At 40.7% G+C, this 22,471-nt stretch overlaps 1 protein-coding gene across 1 annotated transcript in view; it reads right to left on the reverse strand.

Annotated features, from left to right (window-relative positions):
* Positions 1 to 6,985: 6,985 nt before the first annotated feature.
* The window catches only part of LOC101412732 (proton-coupled amino acid transporter 1-like), a 48,640-nt gene continuing 33,154 nt past the window's right edge, over positions 6,986 to 22,471 (reverse strand). Inside the window, 2 exon segments of the mRNA XM_071218664.1 lie at positions 6,986 to 7,315; positions 19,868 to 19,886. Coding sequence (XP_071074765.1) covers positions 7,042 to 7,315; positions 19,868 to 19,886 — 293 coding nt within the window. The 3' untranslated portion in view covers positions 6,986 to 7,041.

Genomic DNA, 22,471 nt, shown 5'->3' on the forward strand with positions numbered 1-22,471 from the left:
AATGAGAGCTTTGAGCACATCCTCAATGATAAACTAGACAAAACAAAACAAAAAACCCTGAATCATCTGCAGTAGACAGTGAGCGAAAGGTGGTTGACTGCCAGTATCAGCATGACAAACCCCACCTCTCTCCTTGGTTCTAAAAGGAGCCATTCTGACACCAGCCAAGTGAGGTGGCTCCTCTGACAAGAAAGAGGTGGGCTTCCATTGCTGTTTTTGGAGAGTAAGAGACTTTGTCTACTTCTACTTTCTTGCAAAAAGAGTGGGATACCTTACTGGTCAAGCATGGATACTGACTTATTCCCTTTCTCCCTTCTTTGGGAAAACCTAAGGCAGAGATTGGTATAATATGCCTTTTGGCAAAATCTATCTTGCCACTTCTTTTTGTAAATAAACTTTTGGGGAACACTGCCAAGCCCCTCTATTTATTGTCAATGGCTATTTTCCTGCTACAATAGCACAGCTGAGCAATTGAAACTGTATGATTTGTAAAAGGCTAAAATATTTACTGTCTGACCTTTTATAGAAAAAGTTTGCAAGCCTCTTACCTAAGTCAATAAATCTTTTCTGAACATGAACCCCATGCCTACACACTTCTCCACTGCCAAAAATCTACCGGTATTCTATTCTACAGGATCAAACCTGGATCTTTTTTTTTTTTAAAGATTTATTTTATTTATTTCTCTCCCCTCCCCGCCCCATTGCCTGCTCTCTGTGCCCATTCGCTGTGTGTTCTTCTGTGTCCGTTTGAATTCTTGTCATGCGGCACTGGGAAACAGCGTTGCTTTTTTGCTGTGTTTTCTTCTGTGTCTACTTGCATTCTTGTCGTGCGGCACTGGCAAACAGTGTCGCTTTTCTGTTGCATCATCTTGCTGTGTCAGCTCTCCATGTGTGTGGTGTTACTCCTGGGGCAGGCTGCGCCTTTTTCGTGTGGGGCAGGGTGCACTACTTGTGTGTGGGGTACCCCTATGCAGGGGACACTCCAGCGTGGCACAGCACTCCTTGCGCGTGGCAGCACTGTGCATGGGCCAGCTCCGTATGGGTCAGGAGGCCCTGGGTATCAAACCCTTGGAACCTCCATATGGTAGGCAGACATTCTTACCAGTTGAACCACAACTGCTTCCCAAAAACCTGAATCTTGAGACTTGTAGCTGGTGCTTGCTCTCCATTATTACAAATGCCTCAGTAGTTTGAAAGGAATCATGTCAGAGACCATGTATGGCAAATTAGTTTTGAAGCCAGGAAACAGAATGTGTTGAGCTGATGGTTTTCTTTCTCCAGAGCAAAGATAGGAAACTGTTACAACCACCATTTCTCTAGCTTCTAATATCTCTATGCTTTCTGAGTCAGCCAAATTTGGCACAACATCCACGAGCGTTTAGAACTCTCCTGGTCACCCTACCCAACGCTGCATCACTGTCTTCTGACACAAAATGAAACGGCAAGAAAACCATTATAAACTCTTAGTTAAAAAGAACATTTAAGAGGCAATTTTCTGGAGGAAGCATCTTTCTTTCTTCTTTTTCCCTTCTATTCTAATCCTCCTAAAAGACTCTAAGCAAGCAAATATGAGGGTAAGAGAAGATTACATATTTTAACAGCTTTATTGAGTTATAATTTATATACCAAAAATTCACCCATTGAAAACTGTAAAATTACATGATTTTAATAAATTTATAAATCTGCAACCACCACAATTCAGTTTTAGAACATTTCAACCACACCAAAATTGTCCCTCAAGACCATTTTCTGTTAATCCCCACTTCTACCTCCCACCCTAGGCAACAAATGATCTGCTCTTAGTCTCTATAAATTTGCCTTTCCTAAACATTTCACATAAATGGAATCACCCAACATGCAGTCTTTGTATCTGGCTTCTTTTATTTATTTATTTTATTTTATTTTTAATTTAATTTTTAAAAATTCATTTTTAAAAAAAATTACATTAAAAAAATATGAGGTCCCCATTCACCCCCACAGCCCCTACTCCACCACTCCCCCCACAGTAACACTCTCCCCCATCATCATGACACATCCATTGCATTTGGTGAGAACATCTCTGGGCATTACTGCACCTCATGATCAATGTCCACATCATAGCCCATACTCTCCCACGTTCCATCCAGTGGGCCATGGGAGGATCTATAATGTCCGGTAATTGTCCCTGCAGCACCACCCAGGACAACTCCAAGTTCCGAAAATGCCTCCACATCTCATCTCTTCCTCCCACTCCCTGCACCCAGCAGCCACCATGGCCACTTTTTCCACACCAATGCCACATTTTCTCGATTACTAACCACAATAGTTCATGAATAGAATATCAGTAAGTCCACTCTAATCCTTACTGTATTCCTCCATCCTGTGGACCTTGGATTGGTTGTGTCCATTCCACATCTATGTCAAGAGGGGGCTTAGATTCCACATGGATACTGGATGCAATCCTCCTGCTTTCAGTTGTAGGCACTCTTGGCTCCATGGTGTGGTGGTTGACATTCTTCAACTCCATGTTAGCTGAGTGGGGTAAGTCCAATAAACCAGAGTGTAGGAGCTGAAGTCTGTTGAGGCTCAGGGCCTGGCTATCATATTGTCAGTCCAGAGATTCAGATCCCTTAGATATATCTTAAACCCCAGCACCAACTACAATTCTGGTAAAGTAAAGGAAAGGCTTGTGAAAAGAGATCACATCTGAGTCCAGCTCCATCACGCAGAAACACCAACTCCAAAGAAGGGCCAACTGACATGGCACTGAACTCCATCTGCCATGACCATAAAACCTGTGGGTCTCTTGAGCCCTCAGAAGAACCAATACCTGGGGTTGTATCTACTTTATCTGTCTCTGAGACTCTGCTCAGGTGTGCATAAGGGCAATCCTTCTGATAACCTCCAGACTCCTTTTTAGAGACTCATAGCCATATAAACTCATTTGTCCTTTCCATTTCCCCCTTAATTTAGGTCAAAAAGCATTTTTAACTCCTGTTATTATATGTAGACAGGGATATTCTGCTGATCCGAGTTGAACCTTTTATTCAAGGTCATTTTCTAGGTACGTCATCAGCTGGTACTTGGTAGTGATCCCTCGGCGCCAGAGAGGCTCATCCCTGGGTGTCATGTCCCACGATGGGGGGAGGGCAGTGCATTTACATGCTGAGTTTGGCTTCGAGATTGGCCACATTTGAGTAACACAGAGGCTGTCAGGAGGGAACTCTTAGGCACAGTGCTGCTCTAGGCCTCGTTCTTATTTCAGGTGTATAGGCTCACAAGCATAGTCATTAGTATCAGGGGCTCACTATTGGACCCTCATTCCTTCCTGGTCCTTGCCGTCGCACCCGGGGGACTGCCGCTGCTCCCCTAGGGACCACGACAGAGCCCCCCCCAGCCAGGAACCCAGTACCCCCCCAGCTGTTGTTTTTAATTGTTTCCACTATGAGTATATCCAAACATTTCCATGCAGCCTGGACACATGCCCTGTATAACTCCCGGTCAACCATATGTCCCCTGTCAATAACATCCCATACCAGTATTCCTCTGCTGCCATTGTTGAACCACTCTGTGATCCAAAACTTCCTGAAAAGTGAAGCCCAATATAATGTCAGGTTCCCTTAATAGTAAAATGGAATATAGCAAGGAGTTTAAAGGTTATAGAATACATATTAATTTGGAAAAATTCTACATCCTATCTTTTTCTTTTCTTTTTTCCTAATTAAGCTTCTCTTCACAAGAGTTATAGATCACAGTAACTCATATATACAATATACAGTACTCCCACATATTCAATATAAAACCTTTTCCCTTCCACAGCAATAATCTTTTAACATATTCATACCATATTTACTGAAACTGATGTACAGATATTGAGACAATAGCTTTCAAACAAGGTAACATATTTGTTTACATTGTGGTTTATACTTTACACTATACAGTTTTCTAAATTTTTAGTTATCCTATGTTTTACATTATGATTTACATTATTAGTCTGTCGGCCCCTATATGTTTTTGGTGTAATATTACATGTTTTATATCCATCCTTGCATACTCTTGTGAAACACTTCTATTGCCCTCACAGTTACATTGGTTCCATCTATTCAATATCTATTTCCCCCTCCCCTTGGGGCCCACAGTGACAGTCAGTCTTCATTTCTTGAGGAGCCATGTTCAGAGATACTTGCAACAGTGTTGAGGGTTTGACATGCTCAACTGCCCTAATGCCCTGGGAGCCACCATTTCTCTTGAGAGATACAGTGCCCTCTATTAGTCCTCCTCAGGATGTGGGTATACCTTCAGTCTCATTATATGGGTCTCTACCCAATAGTATAACCCACGCTGGCAAAATGAGCATTCACATATTCCCTAGGAGTCTGTCCTACATCAGATTAACCCCTTTGAGTATCTTAAACAGGTAACTTTCCTAATTATATTTTGAAAAGGTTTTCTCAGCATTATACTCTCAACCAACACCTGACAATCTCCTATGTTCATATGTTGCCCCACCCTCCCCCCAATTTCTTGGGCAATATTACCCATCTGACCATCCCTAACCCCCCTCAAGCCCACAAAGCCCCACCCAAAGGTAACCCTATGCCCCCATTTTATCCCTTCCTTGTACACATACTTACCTCCAGCTTATCATAGATTTCACCCATGTAGATGTCAGCTTACATCCTTCCTCTACCCCCCGATTTCCTGTAAGCCTATCATCCAGTTTCTAGCTCTCTGAGGCAACTTGGTTTACTTATTTCATATCATTGAGGTCATGTAGTATTTGTCCTTCAATGCCTGGGTTGCTTCACTCAACATAAGGTTCTCAAAATTCATCCATGTTGCATCTGGCTTCTTTTGCTTAGCATGTTTTTGAGGTTCCTCCATGCTGCAGTATTATCAATAGTTTGTCTCTTTTAATTGCTGAATAATATTTCATTATATGGATATAGCACATTTTGTTTATTTGAGCCTATTGCAAACAATGCTTTTATGAACACTTATATGCATGTTTTTGTGTGGGCACATGTTTATGTTTTTACTTCTCTTGGGTAAATAACTAGCAGTGGAATGGCTGGATCATACAGTAAATATGTTTCATTTTCTACGAAACTACCAAATTTTTTCAAAGTGATGGCACCATTTTACATCCCCACCGGCAGTGCATGAGGATTTCAGTTTCTCCACATCCTTGTCAATTCTTAGTATTTCCCTTCTTTTTGACTATGGTCATTCTAATCTAGTGGGTATGTAGTGAGACTCATTTTAATTATAATACAGATTATAGAGTCTTGGTATTATTAAAGATCTTGGAGTTTCAATTCTCATCTTCACATAAGGAAATTGGCCCCAAGAGAAGTGAATGAACTTGTTCAATGTCACTGAGAGGTTTAGTTAGGGTTCTTTCAGTTGCGAACGTTAGAAATACAACCTAAAGTGGCTTAAGCAAAAGAAAATTGGCCCGTGTGATTGGAAAGTACAAGATGGACCTGGTGTCACAAACCTTCGGAAGCAGGGGATTTTCTCCACCTCTTGGCCTCATTTTCTCCTGCTTGAGCTGTGCTTCTATTTTGCAGCCTGACAATCTGCTAACTCCAGCTCTAGGTTAGTTCATCTCAGCTTAGCAAACCCAGCATAAAGATTACCCACTTCCTGATATCATCTATCAAAGTCCAAGGGCTCATAAGCCCTAGTTTCACATGCCCATTGCAGAACAAAATACTACGGCTAGGGGGATTGAATGCACTGATTCTCCAAGCCCGGGTCATGTGCCCACTCCTGGAGTCTGCTCCTCTGAAATCATATAGACTGGGAGTGGAGGAAGGGTGATTCCCAAGGAAACAATCAGGACTTTGTTTCCAGCAAGGGACCTATGCTGGGAAGGCGAATTTACCACATGTCCATTCCCCCCCAGCTAGCCAGGGAAAGTTCAGGACTAAAATCTAGTTCTAGAAGAACCCCTGCTCAGTGCTGTTCTGACTGAATCAAGATGCTGCCCGTGTAGTTCAGTTGCTGTTAGTACTCACACAGCATCTTCATCTGGTGAAGGTGCCCAGTAATCACATTCCACTCCCCACTTGACAGGTTCTAGAAAAGCAACCAGCTCAAGGGGCTACAGAAGGCTGAAGGCAAAGTGGCAACTGGCTTCACAAACCAGTGGGGAGGCAGCCTCCTGCTAAGAAGCCTCTGACTGGGAGAGCCAAGATGGATTCGAAAGGGTCTTCAGAGGTGATCTAGTCAAACCTCTCATTTGAGAGATGGGAAATCTGAGGCCCAGAGAGGAGAAGCCATGTGTGTGAACTCATGTCACTGAGCCTGTGATAGTGTTTAATGGTTAGGAACACAGGCTTCAGCTCCTAGAAGACCGTCAGATCTTAGCTCTGCCACTTCCTGACTCTATCACTTAGATTGAGTCCCTCACCTCTTGGAGCCTAAGTGTCCTTCCCTGTAAAATGGAGAAGATACTGCTTATCTTACAGGGTTCTGGGGGTGGTTTAATGGCATAGTATATTGAGGCTCTTTGTACATTGCCTGTCCCATAGTGAGCATTTAAACAATGGGAGCTATTGCTGTGTTGCTGTAACCAGGTCTCCCGGCTCCCAGATCAGTGTCTTCACAGCTCCCAAGCTTTTGGGGTAAGAAGTAGTTCAGCCAGGCTTGGAGAAAGAGAGGTTCTCTTCAAGTCTCTTGGGTTGGCCTTCACAGGAAATAGAATTAACTAATTAGAACCATTGACATTCTTAGAGCACTTTATCTTTATAAAGAGTGTTCGTCCACATACTCTCACATGTCCCAACAACATTTCCAGGTGGGCAAGGCTGGGCTCTTAAACCACAGTTATGGAAGTGAGGCTTCCAAGGGGAAGTGGCCCTGGCCAGGTGAGAAGTAAATGGCAGGGGTCAGGATTAGAACTCAGATCTCCTGACCCTCTTCCTGTGCTCTTTGCCCAGTACCAGGATGAGCTCATAAAAATATAGACATTAGGAATTAAAGAAGAATCTTTGCTCAAGCAAGGCTAAAATGTCAGTTTAGGGCTGAAAGGAAAAGGGTTGAGTTGAAGATTGGTCACTGTTCCAAGGTGCTGGTGGAGTTGGGAAAGGTGAGAGAGTGTTCTGGCTGGCTGAGCTCATGGAGGGCCTGGTAGGTCCCCACCACAAAGCCCGCAAAGCCCAGGATGCTGACCAGAGCGTCCTTCGCGACGGTGAGGGGGCTCAGGCCCTCCGAGTAGTAGGTGGTGATCTCCAGCAGGGGCGGGATGATGAGGGCCAGGGCACTGCTGCTCACGGAGCCCACCAGGGAGAGGACCAGGTCCAGGCGGGGATGAGGATGGCCAGGGAACCTGCAGGTGAAGAAGACACCTGGTTTCCCATTGCCCTGGAAGGGAGCACCCCTAGAATTAAAGAATCCCAGCACGGCAGAACTGTAGGGAACATTTCACAGACCAGAGAGGGGATGTGCTGAACACTTTGTAGGGACAGGATGTTTTGGTGAGCTAACTTTAATGTGTTTATTTTGAGGCAGGGATTTGATAAAGTTTGAAGTAGAAATCATTAAACTCCCAGTTTCTTTGTAAAATAACCAGGTAATATTTGTGCTTTAACTCAGGTCCAACTCTGGGGCATACTGAGATGGGAAGCACAACCAGGGTTGGGCAAAAGGGCAAGAATGTCTTAACTACTTCATGGAAAGAAAAGCCAGTAATTATGCATTTTGATGTACGAATAACAAAATTCCTGAGTCAAAATGACAGCAAAATATTTGGTATTTTCTTTTTTTTTTTAAGATTTATTTATTTATTTCTCCCCCCTCCCCCCTCCGCCGCCGGTTGTCTGTTTTCTGTGTCTTTTTGCTGCGTCGTCTTTGTCTGCTTCTGTTGTTGTCAGCGGCACCGGAATCTGTGTTTCTTTTGGTTGTGTCATCTTGTTGTGTCAACTCTCTGTGTGTGTGGCACCATTCCTGGGCAGGCTAAACTTTCTTTCACGCTGGGCGGCTCTCCCTATGGGGCCCACTCCTTGCGCATGGGGCGCCCCTACTCGGGGGACACCCCTGTGTGGCATGGCACTCCTTGCGCGCATCAGCACTGCGCATAGACCAGCTCCACATGGGTCAAGGAGGCCCGGGATTTGAACCACGGACCTCCCATGTGGTAGACAGACGTCCTAACCACTGGGCCAAGTCTGCCACCTGGTATTTTCTTTGTGACTGCTGAACAAGTCATGTGCCATCTATGAGCCTTAGTTTGCTTGTCTATAAAATAGTGTGTTCTTCTCTGTGAACTATTAACTTTAATTTTAAAAAGTGTTAAATAAAAAATAAAATAAAATAGTGTGGTAGAGAGGATGATGATTCAAAGGAAGTTTGGGCTCAATTTTCACAGAATTCTTCCAGTTCTGAGACTCTATAGCATGAACAATTTTTACAATATTTTGAATTTTTCAGTGCTTGGCTGTCAATAAAGTCATCTATTTTTTTTATATTGTTAGGCCCTATGATCTTCATAAACTTTATGAGGCAAGTTGGGCTTACAAGAAACTGCAGCTCAGAGGCAAATTTTCTTTAGTCTTCAAGAATAGGATGTTTCCAATTCTGGAAATTATAAACTGACTTTTAACAATCTTATCATTCCTTTTGGTTGTTTTTGTGGACTTGGGAAAATTCCGCCTCCTTTGTCCTTATCTACTAAATGGCTAGAGATGAGAATTCACCAAAGTTCTTAAAATGATGTTACGGTCAAAGGAAAGCTGATTAAAGGTAGAGAGTATTTTATCAGCAAAGAATACATTAAAGACAATATCCTTAAATCTACAGACAGAACAGTTGAATTTCTGCCTTTGGCTGTTTTTAGAGAAGAGAACCATCTTTTCAAGGGTTGGCCAAGAGCTAGCACATTGTCTGATCTTCAATAAGTAGATGTTGAAAGAACGAATCTGGAGAAATGTTGAGCTATGAAGAGTCTCTCCTGAAAACAAAGACCTGTTTTGCCCAGCTGCATCTTTGAATCTAGGGCTCTCTTTTTCCCAATCACCCAATTCAACTTTCTCTCTTTCAAGTTGCTTTGTGTCTTCTAGAATTTTTATATTAGAAATGAGTTTGGCCATCACGTCATCCAAACTGTGTAAGTGGAAAACGTAGGAAAGCATGGTGCTAGCATTTAATAAACATTTAATGTATAATGAAGCAATGGAAGTTTTCTGTGTTAATGACAAAACTTCTCACAGAAGGCTTTGCCTTCTTCCCTTGGATGTCAAAAGCACACACACAACGTATATAAAAATCAGATACAGAAGGGAGATACAAACACTAACAAACATATGAAGAGATGCTCAACTTTAGAGAAACAATGAAATTAATTAGTTTTACAAAATCAGATTGGCAAAATAAAAAAGAATAAAGCATAAAAGTGGTTTAAAATATCGGGTGTTGGCAAGGGCGTCAGAAAAGAAAGCTTTTCATATTCTGCTGGGAGTACAAATTTGTATAGCTGCTTTGGAAGGCAATTTGGCAGTAACTTTTTTTTATCACTCTTTCAGGGGCTCAAGGGCCAAAGTTTGGGATAATCATACTCTTGGTGTACTGTCATCCTGTCATCACGGGTCCATGTAAAGCTACCACCTGGTTTATTCATCTTTCCTTCTTTATCTATACCAGTGGTTCTCAGCTGGGGACAATTTTCCCCCCAGGGGACATTTGGCAATATTTAGAGACATTTTTGCTTATTACAAGTGGCGCTGATATCTAAAGGGTAGACGCAGGGATGCTGCTAAACATCCTACAATGCACAGGACAGTCCCCCACAACAAAGGATTATCTGATGCACAGTACCACTAGTGCCGAGGTTGAGAAACCCTGCTTTGCACCAGTCCTTTCCCTGCCATAGCAACCATCCTGATGTATTTAGGATATATTGTCTTTTATCCCCTATTGTAAAGTGTGTATTACAGATTTATGGTCAGTGTATGTTTAATTTATGTAAAGGGCACCATGCTAGAATCTCTTGCCTCTTTCTTTAGCCTCTATTTTTAGACTCCATCCCTGTTGCTAGGCTCACAGCTACTGTCAAAGGTAAGGAGGAGGGGCATGCCCACTGCCCAGCTGGTTCTCTCCTTTGTATCCCTCCTGAAGAAATCTCCCCACATTTCCTAAGGCTGCATACAACACTATGCTTTGCAGCATCATTTATAACAGGAGCACATTTGAAACAACTTAAATGTTTTTCAAGAGGGAATTATGTATATAAACTAAATTGGAACTTTTTCACTCGATGTCAACTTGCCTGAGTCTGTGTTTAATTTAACTTGCTTCTAAGTAGGAAAGTGTGTCCTCTGTACTGTAGGAGGTTTAGCAGCATTGCTGGCTTCTATCCACTATATGCCATTAGCATGACCTGCTGCATTGTGACAAGCAAAAAAATGTTTCCGGATGTTGCCAAATGTCCCGGAGGTGGGTGGGGAAATTTTCCCCAGTGGAGAACCACAGACATAAATCAAAGGGGACGATAAATAAATCCAGGTAGGAGTCATGCATGAACCAATGATAATCATTTCTTATATTTGTGTAGAACTTTGAAGTTTTTATATACTCTGGTTCTCTATAAATTAAATTCAGTACAGAAAATTGGAAAATATAGATAAGCAAAAATAAAACAAACATACACACAATTTACCACCCAGAGGTCTACTATTTCTACACATGCACACATACACACTTATTTTTTAAAATGACATTCAGTTTTAAAAAGGACATTATACTATACATATTGTCCTATTACCTAATCTTCTCACTTAATATATTATGAACATTTTTGTTGTTGTTGTCATATTAAAGCATTTTGGAGCTTAATAGGGAAACAGAGCAGAAACTGATCCCACTTCAGAGATGAGATCATTGTAGCTTAGTGAGGTTAAAAGAATCCTTAATATCCTGTCTTATCGGTTCTCATTATTGATAGAGATTTGGAAAAGCAAATTTTAGGAAAAGGTTGTTCAAGAAAGCTAGGACATACTCCTGTTTTTTTCATTTTATAGGAAGGAATTAAGACCCCAAATTCAGTTGTATATAAACCACTTTAAAGAAGACAAATGTATACTGATTATCTTTAGCTTCTCTTCTTCAGAGCAGTGATTTTCTTATTCCTGGTATGTATGGGATAGGGGAAGGGGTGGGAGAGCTGGCTTTTGTTGTGACTTGGACACTGACCGGGGATTGTCTTCCTTCCATTGGTACATTAGCAACATCATTCTACCTGAAGGAAGACTGTTCTGTTTGTTCTGTTTTTACACCTCAGTTGCCTTGTGAGTTGGTAGACTCCCATCCTTGGAGGTTTTCAAGCTGTAAAATTCAACCCTAGAACCCTATGATATTTTAAAATTCTAACTTCCAAGATTCCAAAATGGCAAGCTTCTAGAATTCTGAGATTCTGAAATTTTGTAACTCTGGTAGAGAATCTCTGGGGTATCTTGGTCATTTTCCACAAAAGGATATTCTCACAGATAGATTCAACCATAATGTGACTCCCCATCATCTCATCAGGGAAAGGGAATTGAGGATATGTCTATTTCTGAATATTTCATAGCATTTCTGAAGTAGATTTGGACAACATATAGAAATACATGGGGAGTTCAGTAGAGAGATGGAAATTTTAAGAAAAAGTCAAATGGAAATGCTAGTCATAAAAATAACAGTAACAGAGATGAAGAATGCTTTTGCTAGAATTTTTGATAGACTCAATTAAGCTAAGGAGAGAATCTGTGAACTTTAAGATAGGGCAATAGAAATTACACCCAAGAATGGTGAGGAGGTATCAAAAGTCTTACATAAAAACAATTGGAATTTCCCAGGAGAATAAAGGAGGTGGCAGAATAAGTATCTGAAGAGAAATTTTCCAAAAATAATGAAAAGCACAAAACTACAGATCAAGAAGTTCAGAAAGGGAAGCAGACTTGGCCCAATGGATAGAGTGCCCATCTACCACATGGGAGGTCCGCGGTTCAAATCCCAGGCCTTCTTGACCCATGTGGAGCTGGCCCATGCATAGTGCTGATGCGTGCAAGGAGTGCCGTGCCATGCAGGGGTGTCCCTGTGTAGGGGAGCCCCATGTGCAAGGAGTGCGCCCCGTAAGGAGAGCCACCCAGAGCGAAAGAAAGTTTAGCCTGCCTAAGAATGGTGCCACACACACGGAGAGCTGACACAGCAAGATGATGCAACAAAAAGAAACACAGATTCCCATGCCACTGACAACAACAGAAGTGAACAAAGAAGAACCAGCATCAAATGGACACAGAGAACAGACAACTGGGGGGGGAAGGGGAGAGAAATAAATAAAAATAAATCTTAAAAAAAAAAGTTCAGAGAAAAAAACACCAAAAACAACAAGATAAACATTGAAACACACACACACTCACATAGACCTACTTTATTCAATGGCTGAAAATCAAAATTAAAGAAAATATCTTGAAGGTAGCTAGAGAAGAATGACATTTTTCAGGAAGAACAAATATAAGAATTGCAGGCTCCCTCTCATCAGAAATATGCAATCTAGAAGACAATAAAGTGATTATTTTAAAAGTAATGAGAGGGAAATGGACTTGGCCCAAAGGATAGGGCATCCGTCTACCACATGGGAGGTCCGTGGTTCAAACCCTGGGCCTCCTTGACCCATGTGGAGCTGGCCCATGTGCAGTGCTGATGTGCGCAAGGAGTGCCCTGCCACGCAGGGGTGTCCCCTGTGTAGGGGAGCCCCACCTGCAAGGAGTGTGCCCCATAAGGAGAGCCACCCAGTGCGAAAGAAAGTGCAGCCTGCCCAGGAATGGCGCCACACACACAGAGAGCTGACAGAACAAGATGACGCAAGGAAAAGAAACACAGATTCCCATGCCGCTGACAACAGAAGTGGACAAAGAACACGTAGCAAACAGACACAGGGAACAGACAACCAGGGCGGGGGTGGGGGGAGGGGAGAGAAATTAAATAAATAAATAATAAAAATAAAAGTATTGAGAGAAAAATACTGTCAACCCAGAATTTTATACCCAGCGAAAATACTGTTCAAAAATAAAGAGAAATGAATACCTTTTTATACAAGTAAAGTCAGATAATTCATTACCAGCAGATCTGTGCTATAAGAAATATTAAAGTTCTTCAGGAAAAAGGAATGTGATACCAGAGACAGACTTAGATCTACAAGAAGAAATAAAGAGTGTTTCTATACACTAATAATGCACAATCTGAGAAGGAAGTTGGGGAAAAAATTCCATTTACAATAGCAACTAAAAGAATCAAATATTTGGGAATAAATTTAACCAAGAATACAAAGCATTTGTATTCAGAAAACTATAATGCATTGCTAAAAGAAATTTTAAAAATCTAAATAATTGGAAGAACATTCCATGCTCATGGTTTGGAAGACTAAATATCATTTAGATGTCAATTCTACCCAAATTGATATACAGATTCAATGCAATCCCAATAAAAATTCCACCAGCATTTTTTAAGCAAATGGAAAACACAATTATCAAATTTATCTGGAAGGGTAAGAGGCCCCACATAACTAGAAACATCTTAAAAAGGAAAAGTGAAGTTGGAGACTCTCACTTTCAGATTTTAAATCATATTATCTAGCTACAGTGGTAAAAACAGCATGGTATTGGCATAAAGGTAGACACATAGACCAATGGAACTGAATTGATGGTTCAGAAACAGACCCTCACATCTATGGTCAAGTGATTTTTGACAAACCTGTCAAGCCCTCCCAGTTGGGGCAGAACAGTTTATTCAACAAATGGTGTTGGGGAACTGGATATCCATAGCCAAAAGAAAGAAAGAAGACCCCTACCTCACACCTTATACAAAAATTAACTCAAAATGGATCAAAGACTTAAATATAAAAGGAAGTACAATAAAGCTCCTAGAAGGAAATGTAGGGAAACATCTTCAAGACCTGGTAATAGGTGGTGGATTCTTAAACCTTACACCAAAAGCATGAGCAACAACAATAAAAAAAAAAAATGGATAAATTGGACTTCCTCAAACTTAAACATTTCTGTGATTCAAAGGACTTCATCAAAAAGGTGAAAGGCAGCCCACTCGATGGAAGAAAATATTTGGAAACCACTTATCCAATAAGGGTTTGATTTCCATTCTATATAAAGAGATCATACAACTCAACAGTAAAAGAGAAAGCAATCCAATTTAAAAGGGGCAAAAGATTTAAATAGACATTTCTCCAAAGAAGAAATACAAATGGCCAAAAAGCACATGAAAAAATGTTCCATATCACTAGCTATTAGGGAAATGCAATTTAAAACAACACTGAAATATCATCTAACACCACATAGAATGGCCATTATTAAAAAAACAGACAACAATAAGTGCTGGAGAGGATGTGGAGAAATAGGATCACTCCTTCATTGTTCATGGGAGTGTAAAATGGTGGAGCCTCTTTTGGCAGTTCCTCAGGAAGCTAAATATAGAACTTCCAGATGATCCAGTAATTCCTCTACTAGGAATATACCCAAAAGAACTAAAAACTATGACATGAACAGACATCTGCACGCCAATGTTCATAGTGGTGTTGTTCACAATTGCCAAAAGATGGAAACAACCCAAGTGTCCATCCACCATTGAATGGGTAAACAAAATGTGGTATATATGTATGATGGAATACTATGCTACAATAAATAGAAATGAAATTGGGACATATGTGATAACATGGATGAGTCTTGAAAACATTATACTAAGCGAAGTAAGCCAGACACAAAAGGACAAATATTGCATGGTCTCATTAATATGAACTAAATACAAATAATAAACACATGGAATTAAAACGTAGATTATAGGTTATAAGGAGATAAGAGGAGGGCTGAGAAGAACTATGGATGCTTAATGTACGTAGAAGTTTTAATTAACTTGACTGTGAAAGTGTGGAGATGGAGTTGATAGTAACACATTATAGTGAGCAGGAACTGGTTTATAAATGGGATTGTGACTGAAAAAGGTAGTCTGGGGAAGTGTCAATAGAAAGAAAGTTAAAGAATAATCTAGGGACTGAATAACAGTGAATCCAGAGGTGGTTGATAATTGTGGTTAAGGGCACAAATGCGAGATAGTCCTTCTGTGAGCTAGAGCAGATGTACACCACTGTTGCAGGGTGATGGGAATATGGAGAAACATGGGAAAACTACAATTGGTGTGACCTATAGACTGTGGTTAACAGCAATACTATAGTATTCTTGCATCAATGCCAAGCTGTACTGTGTTGATAATGGAGGTATGTAGAAAAAGTATACCAAATATATGCTATAGACCATGATTGGTGGTAATAGTCTGATGATATTATCTCATAATCTGTAACAAATGTTCCACCAGGGTGTGGAGTTGCATGGGAAATCTACACATCTGTATGATTGTCTTGCACGTTCACAATATCTGTAACAAAAATATATTTTAAAAAAATAGTATGGGTTGGGGGAAAAATACACCAAATGTAAGATAAGGAATATAGTTAGTAATAATATTTCGATGATGCTCTTGCATAGTTTGTAACAAACATTTCACACCAACGCAAAGAGTTGGTGGAGGGGTGATGTATGAGACCCTTGTGTGATGTTATATATGTTTATTTTGTAAGTTTGCAATCTTTACTATACACTTATTGTTTATGTGTCTTCATGTATGAATGATATACTTCAATAAAAAAAGAAATGAAGATCTTTGGAAATAGTTAAAATGAAGGGAAATCTAAAAGACATTTTGCCTTATTTTTAATTGCTCTAAAAGAGATTTGGTTTTCTAAAACAGGAATCAGCAAAACAGTCCATGAGCCAAATAACTATTTTTATGAATAAAGTTTTATTGGAACACAGCCATGCCCATTGATTACCCTATTGTCCATAGCTGATTTTGAGTTACAATGGCAAAGCTGAGTGGTTGCAGTAAGGCTGTGTGGACTACATGCATAAAATATTTACTATCTTGCCCTTTAAGAAAAAGTTTGATAATCTCTGGTTTAAAGCAAAAATAGTAGCAATGTATTGTGGATTTATAGCATACATAAAAGTAAAATATATGACAAAATAGCACGATTGTACAATGGTACAAAAGGAATTGGTAGTTAAAAGGACTGCAAGAACTTCAAAACCAACTGCAAATAGAGACTTCTGGGAAGATAGCAGACTAGAAAGACACAGGATTCTTCTCTTGCTGAAAATTAGCTAGAGTACTGGCTGAAACAGCCTGGAAAAAGATTTTCTAGGGTATAGGACACCACGTGAAGGCTGGCACCACCCAGAAGAGAGAGGGACAAAGGAGGGGTATTGCTACAGCAAAACTGTGAGTTGAAACCAGTGGCTACTACTGCTAGCACCCTCCCCTACGCTAAAGACAATTTAGAATTCTCAGGGCTTGGAGCTGGCTACAGACAAATGGGGGCTCCAGGGATCAATTGCCCCAGGAAAGGGGGGAGAGAGGGACACACACTAAGGCTGACTCAGCTTCTGACCCACAGATTTCGTCAGCAATTTCCAACCAGTCCTTCAAGGCTGGTTAGGACAATGCTCTTGTCTGCCCTGGGAGCCAGCATAAGACTAAAGAGATCCAACCTTCTCAATCTCCCTCTCTTCTATCCTGGACTGACTGTTGAGGAGGCAGAAGGGAGTGGAATTATTTCCTGCCTGGGAAAAGGGAGGGGTTGCCAGAGAAGGCTAGAGAACTGTCTCAAAAAGTTTGAATTACAAGGCTCTTAGCCTCCAGGAAAGAACCTCTATCACATTGATCCATCTGTGTTGCAGCAAACACACTTTGAACAGGCATTGAACAGAGAGGGCTTCCAATGAGCGCCACCTGCAGACAGGCCAAGGAAGTGCATGTTAGAAAATTAAAAATAAAAAAGTAAGAGAGACTTTTTCCATCCAGCCTTTAGAGCCTCTCTCTCCAAGGCCCTAGGAAGCAGGTCTGGAACCCATTACTGGGTTCAGAGCCCAGTTTTGTGCAACTAACAGGGACATTCCTAACAATCCAGGTCAAACCAGAATCAAAGAGTAGCAGTGGGAAGTGGATATGGTTCAAGTGATTGGGCTCCTGACCACATGGGAGGTTCATGGTTCAGTTCCTGGTGCCTCCTAGAGAAGACAGCAAGCTGGTGTGACAGGCAGGCATGGTAAGCTGACAAAGCAAGATGATGCAACAAGAGACACAAGAAGAAAAACATAAGGAGAGACACAACAGAGCAGGCAGCAGAGTTTCCTGGTGCCTCCTAAACAGGATGAGCAGGATGGCAAGCTGTTGCGACAGGCTGAGCTGATGTGGCAGGACGATGCAACAAGAGACATAAGAGAAAAAGCATAATGAGAGACACAAGAAAGCAGGGAGCAGAGGTAGCTTAAGCTATTAAGCTCCTCCCTCCCACATCAGAGGTTCTGGGTTCTGTTTCTGGTGCCTCCTAAAGAAACAAAAAAGATGAGCAGACATAGCAAGTGCAAACAACAAGAGGGTGGGGAGAGAGAAATAAAATAAATCTTAAAAAAAAATGAGTAGCAGTAAAATACAGCTTCCCACTACTAAATTCCTATGAAAAAGAAAGAAATTGAGCATCTGAGTAAATTATCATCCTGATTAGATGCCTAGACATCAGCTAAAAAATTATGAGCCATACTAAGAAAATGGAAGACATGGCCCAAGAAAAAGAATATATCAAAGGCCCAGAAGAGATTCAGGATTTGAGAGAACTAATTGACAAGATGCACACAAATTTCTAAAATTGAATGAATGCATTGAAAGACAATATGACTAAAGAGATAAACAACATCAAGATGACACTGAGTGGGCACAAAGAATTTGGAATCAATAGAAAAGTAACAGAGTTCATGGGAATGAAAGACACAATAGGGGGGATAAAAAAATAAAAAATAAAAAAAAATTAGAGGCATACAACAACAGACTTGAAATGAGAGAAGAAAGAATAAGTGATATCAAAGACAGAACATCTGAATTTGAAAAAAGAAAATATTGGAGAGAGAAAAGAATAGAAAAAATTGAGCAGAGGCTCAGGTAGTTGAATGACAACATGAAACATAACAACATATGTGTCATGGTAGTTCCAGAAAGAGAAGAGAAGGAAAAAGGGGCAGAAAGAGTATTTGAGGAAATAATAGCTGAAAAATTTCCAACTCTCACAAGAGAAATGAATTTACATGTCCAAGAAGCTCACTGTACTCAAATAAAAATAATTCCAAATAGACCTACTCTAAGGCACATACAACTCAGAATGTCAAATGTCAAAGATAAAGAGAAATTCTCAAAGCAGCAAGGGAAAAGCAAACCATCACTTACAAGGGATGCCCATTAAGATGTAAGTGGATTTCTCATAGGAAACCATGGATGCAAGAAGAGAGTGGTGTGATAATGAGAATTCTTTATCCAGCAAAATTGTCCTTCAGATATGAAGGTGAGTATAAAATGATCACAAACAGAAACTAAGAGAGTTCATAAAAAAGAATCCACCTTTGCAGGAAATATTGAAGTTAGCTTTAGAGCTTGAAAAAAAAAAAAAAGGACAGGAGAGAGGTTTGGATGAGAGTATAGAAGAAAGAATAGCAGAAAGGATAATCAAAAGAGTAAAAAGACAGATGAAAATAGAATATGACCTATGAAAACCAAAGAATAAAATGGTGGAAGTAAATAATGCATTTATAGTATTGCATTATTTGAATGGGAATGGATTAAACTTCCCAATCAAAAGATATAGCCTGACATAATGGATTAAAACAAACAAACAATCCATATGCTGCTTACAAGAGACTTACCTTAGACCCAGGGATATAAACTGACTGAAAGTGAAAGGTTGGAAAAACGTACTCCATGCAAATAGTAACCAAAAAAGAGCAAGGGCAGTTATACTAATATCAGAAAAAAACAGATTTTAAATGCAAAATATTTATAAGAGATACAGAAGGTCATTATCTATTAATAAAAGGGACAATTCACCAGGAAGATAAAACAGTCATAAATACCTATGCATCTCACCAAGGTGCCCCAAAATACATGAGACAAACTCTGGCAAAACTGAAGGGAGAAATAGACATCTGCACAATAATCTTTGGAGACTTCAACACACTACTCACAGCATTAGATAGAACAGCTAGAGAGAAGATCAACAAGGATACAGAGAACTTGAACAATATGATAAACAAGTTAGACCTAACAGACATATACTGAATGTTCCATCCAAACCCAGTGGGTTATACATTCTTCTCAAGTGCTCATGGATCTTTCTCCAGAATAGACCACATGTTAGGGCACAATGCAGCTCTCAATAAATATAAAAAGATTAAAATTATACAAAGCACCTTCTTAGATTATAATGGAATGAAACTGGAAATCAATAATAGACAGGAGAAAGGTAAATTCCCAAATGTATAGAGTCTAAACAACACACTTCTAAATAATCAGTGAGTCAAAGAAGATATTGCAAGTTAAATCAGTAACTATATTGAGTCAAATGAAACTGAGAACAGAACTTATCAAAACTTATGGGATAGAACCAGCAAGATGGTGGTGGAGTGAGGACCTCCTAGAGTCAGATCCTGCTACAGGGCAGTTAGCAAACACCCAGACTCTCTGGAGCTAGTTGAAGCACCTGTTTGGGGGCTCCAGGAGACCAGGAGAGCATCCTGCAATGTCTTTGAAGGAGTGGAAGGAGGAGACTGCCCATCTGCAGGGAAGACTTGTAAGCAGAGCACTCCACGCCACCAGGCTGGTTCCCATCCTCCACTGGAGGCACAAGCCACCTTGGAAGCTGTTCCGCAGCTGGAATTGAAAGCTCCACTTCCCCAAAAGAGGGGAGGAAGAGATGGTTGGGCACCAATTTCAGCTATGATAAGGAAATTCAGTGGGCTACAGTATGATCCTGAGAACAGCTAAGGTTTGAGCCTGTCCAGGTCAGCTGGGAGCTGCCATCTTAACTCTGCACCTGGCACAAGGGGAAGTGGGGTAGACTGAAAATGCCAGTGCTGGTGGGGACCAGCTTCTTCCCATCCAGATCATATTGCAGGTCTAGCCTAGGCCCCAGTGCCACCTCCAGCAGGGAGGAATCTGCAGGGACCTGCGCCAGCCTCTCTGGGAAATTACCAGCCAAGCGATGGAGGCTGGTGATTGTCCTACTCTGGCAGCAAGAGCCGCCCCAGCAGCTGCTCTGTGGCTTTAATTGGAAGCTCCATTTCCCAGAACCGGAAGGAGGAGACGATTGGCTGCTGATTTCGACTACTGATTGGTAGACTTGGCTGGCTAAGATATAACCCTGGGAACAGCTGGGGTGTAAACCAGCCCAAGTCAGAAAGAGGCCAGTAGCTACCATCCTGACCCCACCCCCTGCCTGAGGGGAAGCTGGGGTGACTGAAATTCTCAGTGTCGGCAGGAACCAGTTTCTTTCACGCAGATCAGCCTGCAGCCCTAACCTAGGCTTCAGTCCCGCCTCTGGCAGGGAGGAGGCTGAGGAGCCCTGCACCAGCCTATACAGGTAACTGCAGGGAACTTTGGCTGCTATAGACTGAAAATCAGAAGTCTACCAGGGCAACTGCGGTCATCTTGGGCCAGCACTGCATAGATTGCTGTGCACACCTGCAGCTCCATCCCTGCCCCAGGCAGGGGAGAAAGGGATGTGAAGCTTCATTAGTCTCTTTGGGCAACTACAGTCTAGGCCTGCACATAGATTATTCCACATAGCTGTGATGCTCTCCCTACCCCTGGCAAAGGAGAAAGTTGGAAGAAGCTTCATTGGTCCCTTATGCAATGAGGGCAGCTTGAGCCTCCCCAGCTTACAGTATCAACTACATGCTTGGCTCCTACTACACAACAAGCAAGGGAGAAATGATAGGAAGCCCTAAACTAAAGAGAAAAACTGCACCCAGAATAAATGCTCTAGTAAGCCAGTTGCAAAGACACCAACAAAACATTACAATCCACACCAAGAAACAGGAAGATATGGCCCAGTTAAAGGAACAAGATAAGCCTCCAGATGACATAAAGGAGTTGAGACAACTAATCATAGACGTTCAAACAAATCTCCTTAATAAATTCAATGAGATGACTAAAGAGATTAAGGATATTAAGAAGACGTTGGATGAGCACAAAGAAGAATCTGAAAGCATACGTAGAAAAATAGCAGATCTTATGGGAATGAAAGGTGCAATCAATGAAATTTAAAAAACATTGGAATCCTATAATAGCAGATTTGAGGAGGCAGAAGAAAGGATTGGTGAGCTTGAAGAAATTGCCTCTGAAAGTGAGCATACAAAAGAAGAGATGAAGAAAAGAATGGAAAAAATTGAGCAAGGTCTCAGGGAACTAAATGTAAACATACATGTGTTGGGTATCCCAGAAGGAGAAGAAAAGGGAAAAGGGGCAGAAGGAATATTTAAAGAAATAATGGTAGAAAATTTCCCAACCCTATGGAAGGACATAGATATCCCTGTCCAAGAAGCACAACATACTCCCATCTGAAAAAAAACAAATAGACCAACTCCAAGACACACACTCATCAGAATGTCAAAGGCAAAAGACAAAGAGAGAATTCTGAGAGCAGCAAAAGAAAAGCACTTCATAGCATATAAGGGATATCCAATAAGATTAAGTGCTGATTTCTCACCAGAAACCATGGAGGCAAGAAGACAGTGATCTGATATATTTAAGACACTACAAGAGAAAAACTTCCAGCCAAGAATCTTATATCCAACAAGATTGTCATTCAAAAATGAGGGTGAAATTAGAATATTCACAGATACACAGAAACTGAGAATTTCTAAGCAAGAAACCAGAATTTCAGGAAATACTAAAAAGTATGCTAGAGCCTGAAAAGAAAAGACAGGAGAGAGGTGCCTGGAAGAGAGTCTAGAAATGAAGATCATATCAATAAAAGTAACTAGAATTGTCAAAAGAGTGGTGAAAATAAAATATGACAGATAACACTCAAATAGTCAGGAATAAACTTAACCAATGATGTAAAGCACTTGTATTCAGAAAACTGCAACTCAATGTTAAAACAAATCAAAAAAGCCCTAAGTTACTGAGAGGGAAATTTATAGCCATAAATTCATATATCAAAAAAGAAGAAAGAGCAAAAATTGGAGAACTAACTGCACTTTTGACGGAATTAGAAAAACAACAACAAAGTAACCCAACAGGAAGAAGAAGGAAGGAAATAACAAAGATAATAGAAGAACTAAATGAAATAGAAAATAAGAAAGCACTTGAAAAAATAAACAAGACCAAGAGCTGGTTTTTTGAGAAGATCAACAAAATTGACAAACCTTTAGCGAGACTAACAAAGAAAAAAAGAGAAAAGATGCAAATACACAAAATAAGAAATGAGAAAGGTGATACCACCACTGACCCCACAGAAATAAAGACTATCATAAGAGGATACTTTGAAAAACTATATTCCAACAAAAATGACAATTTAGAGGAAATGGACAAATTCCTAGAAATACATAAGCAGCCCATACTG

Source organism: Dasypus novemcinctus, chromosome 2 (genome assembly GCF_030445035.2).
Source record: "Dasypus novemcinctus isolate mDasNov1 chromosome 2, mDasNov1.1.hap2, whole genome shotgun sequence".
In the NCBI taxonomy this organism is placed as follows: domain Eukaryota; kingdom Metazoa; phylum Chordata; class Mammalia; order Cingulata; family Dasypodidae; genus Dasypus; species Dasypus novemcinctus.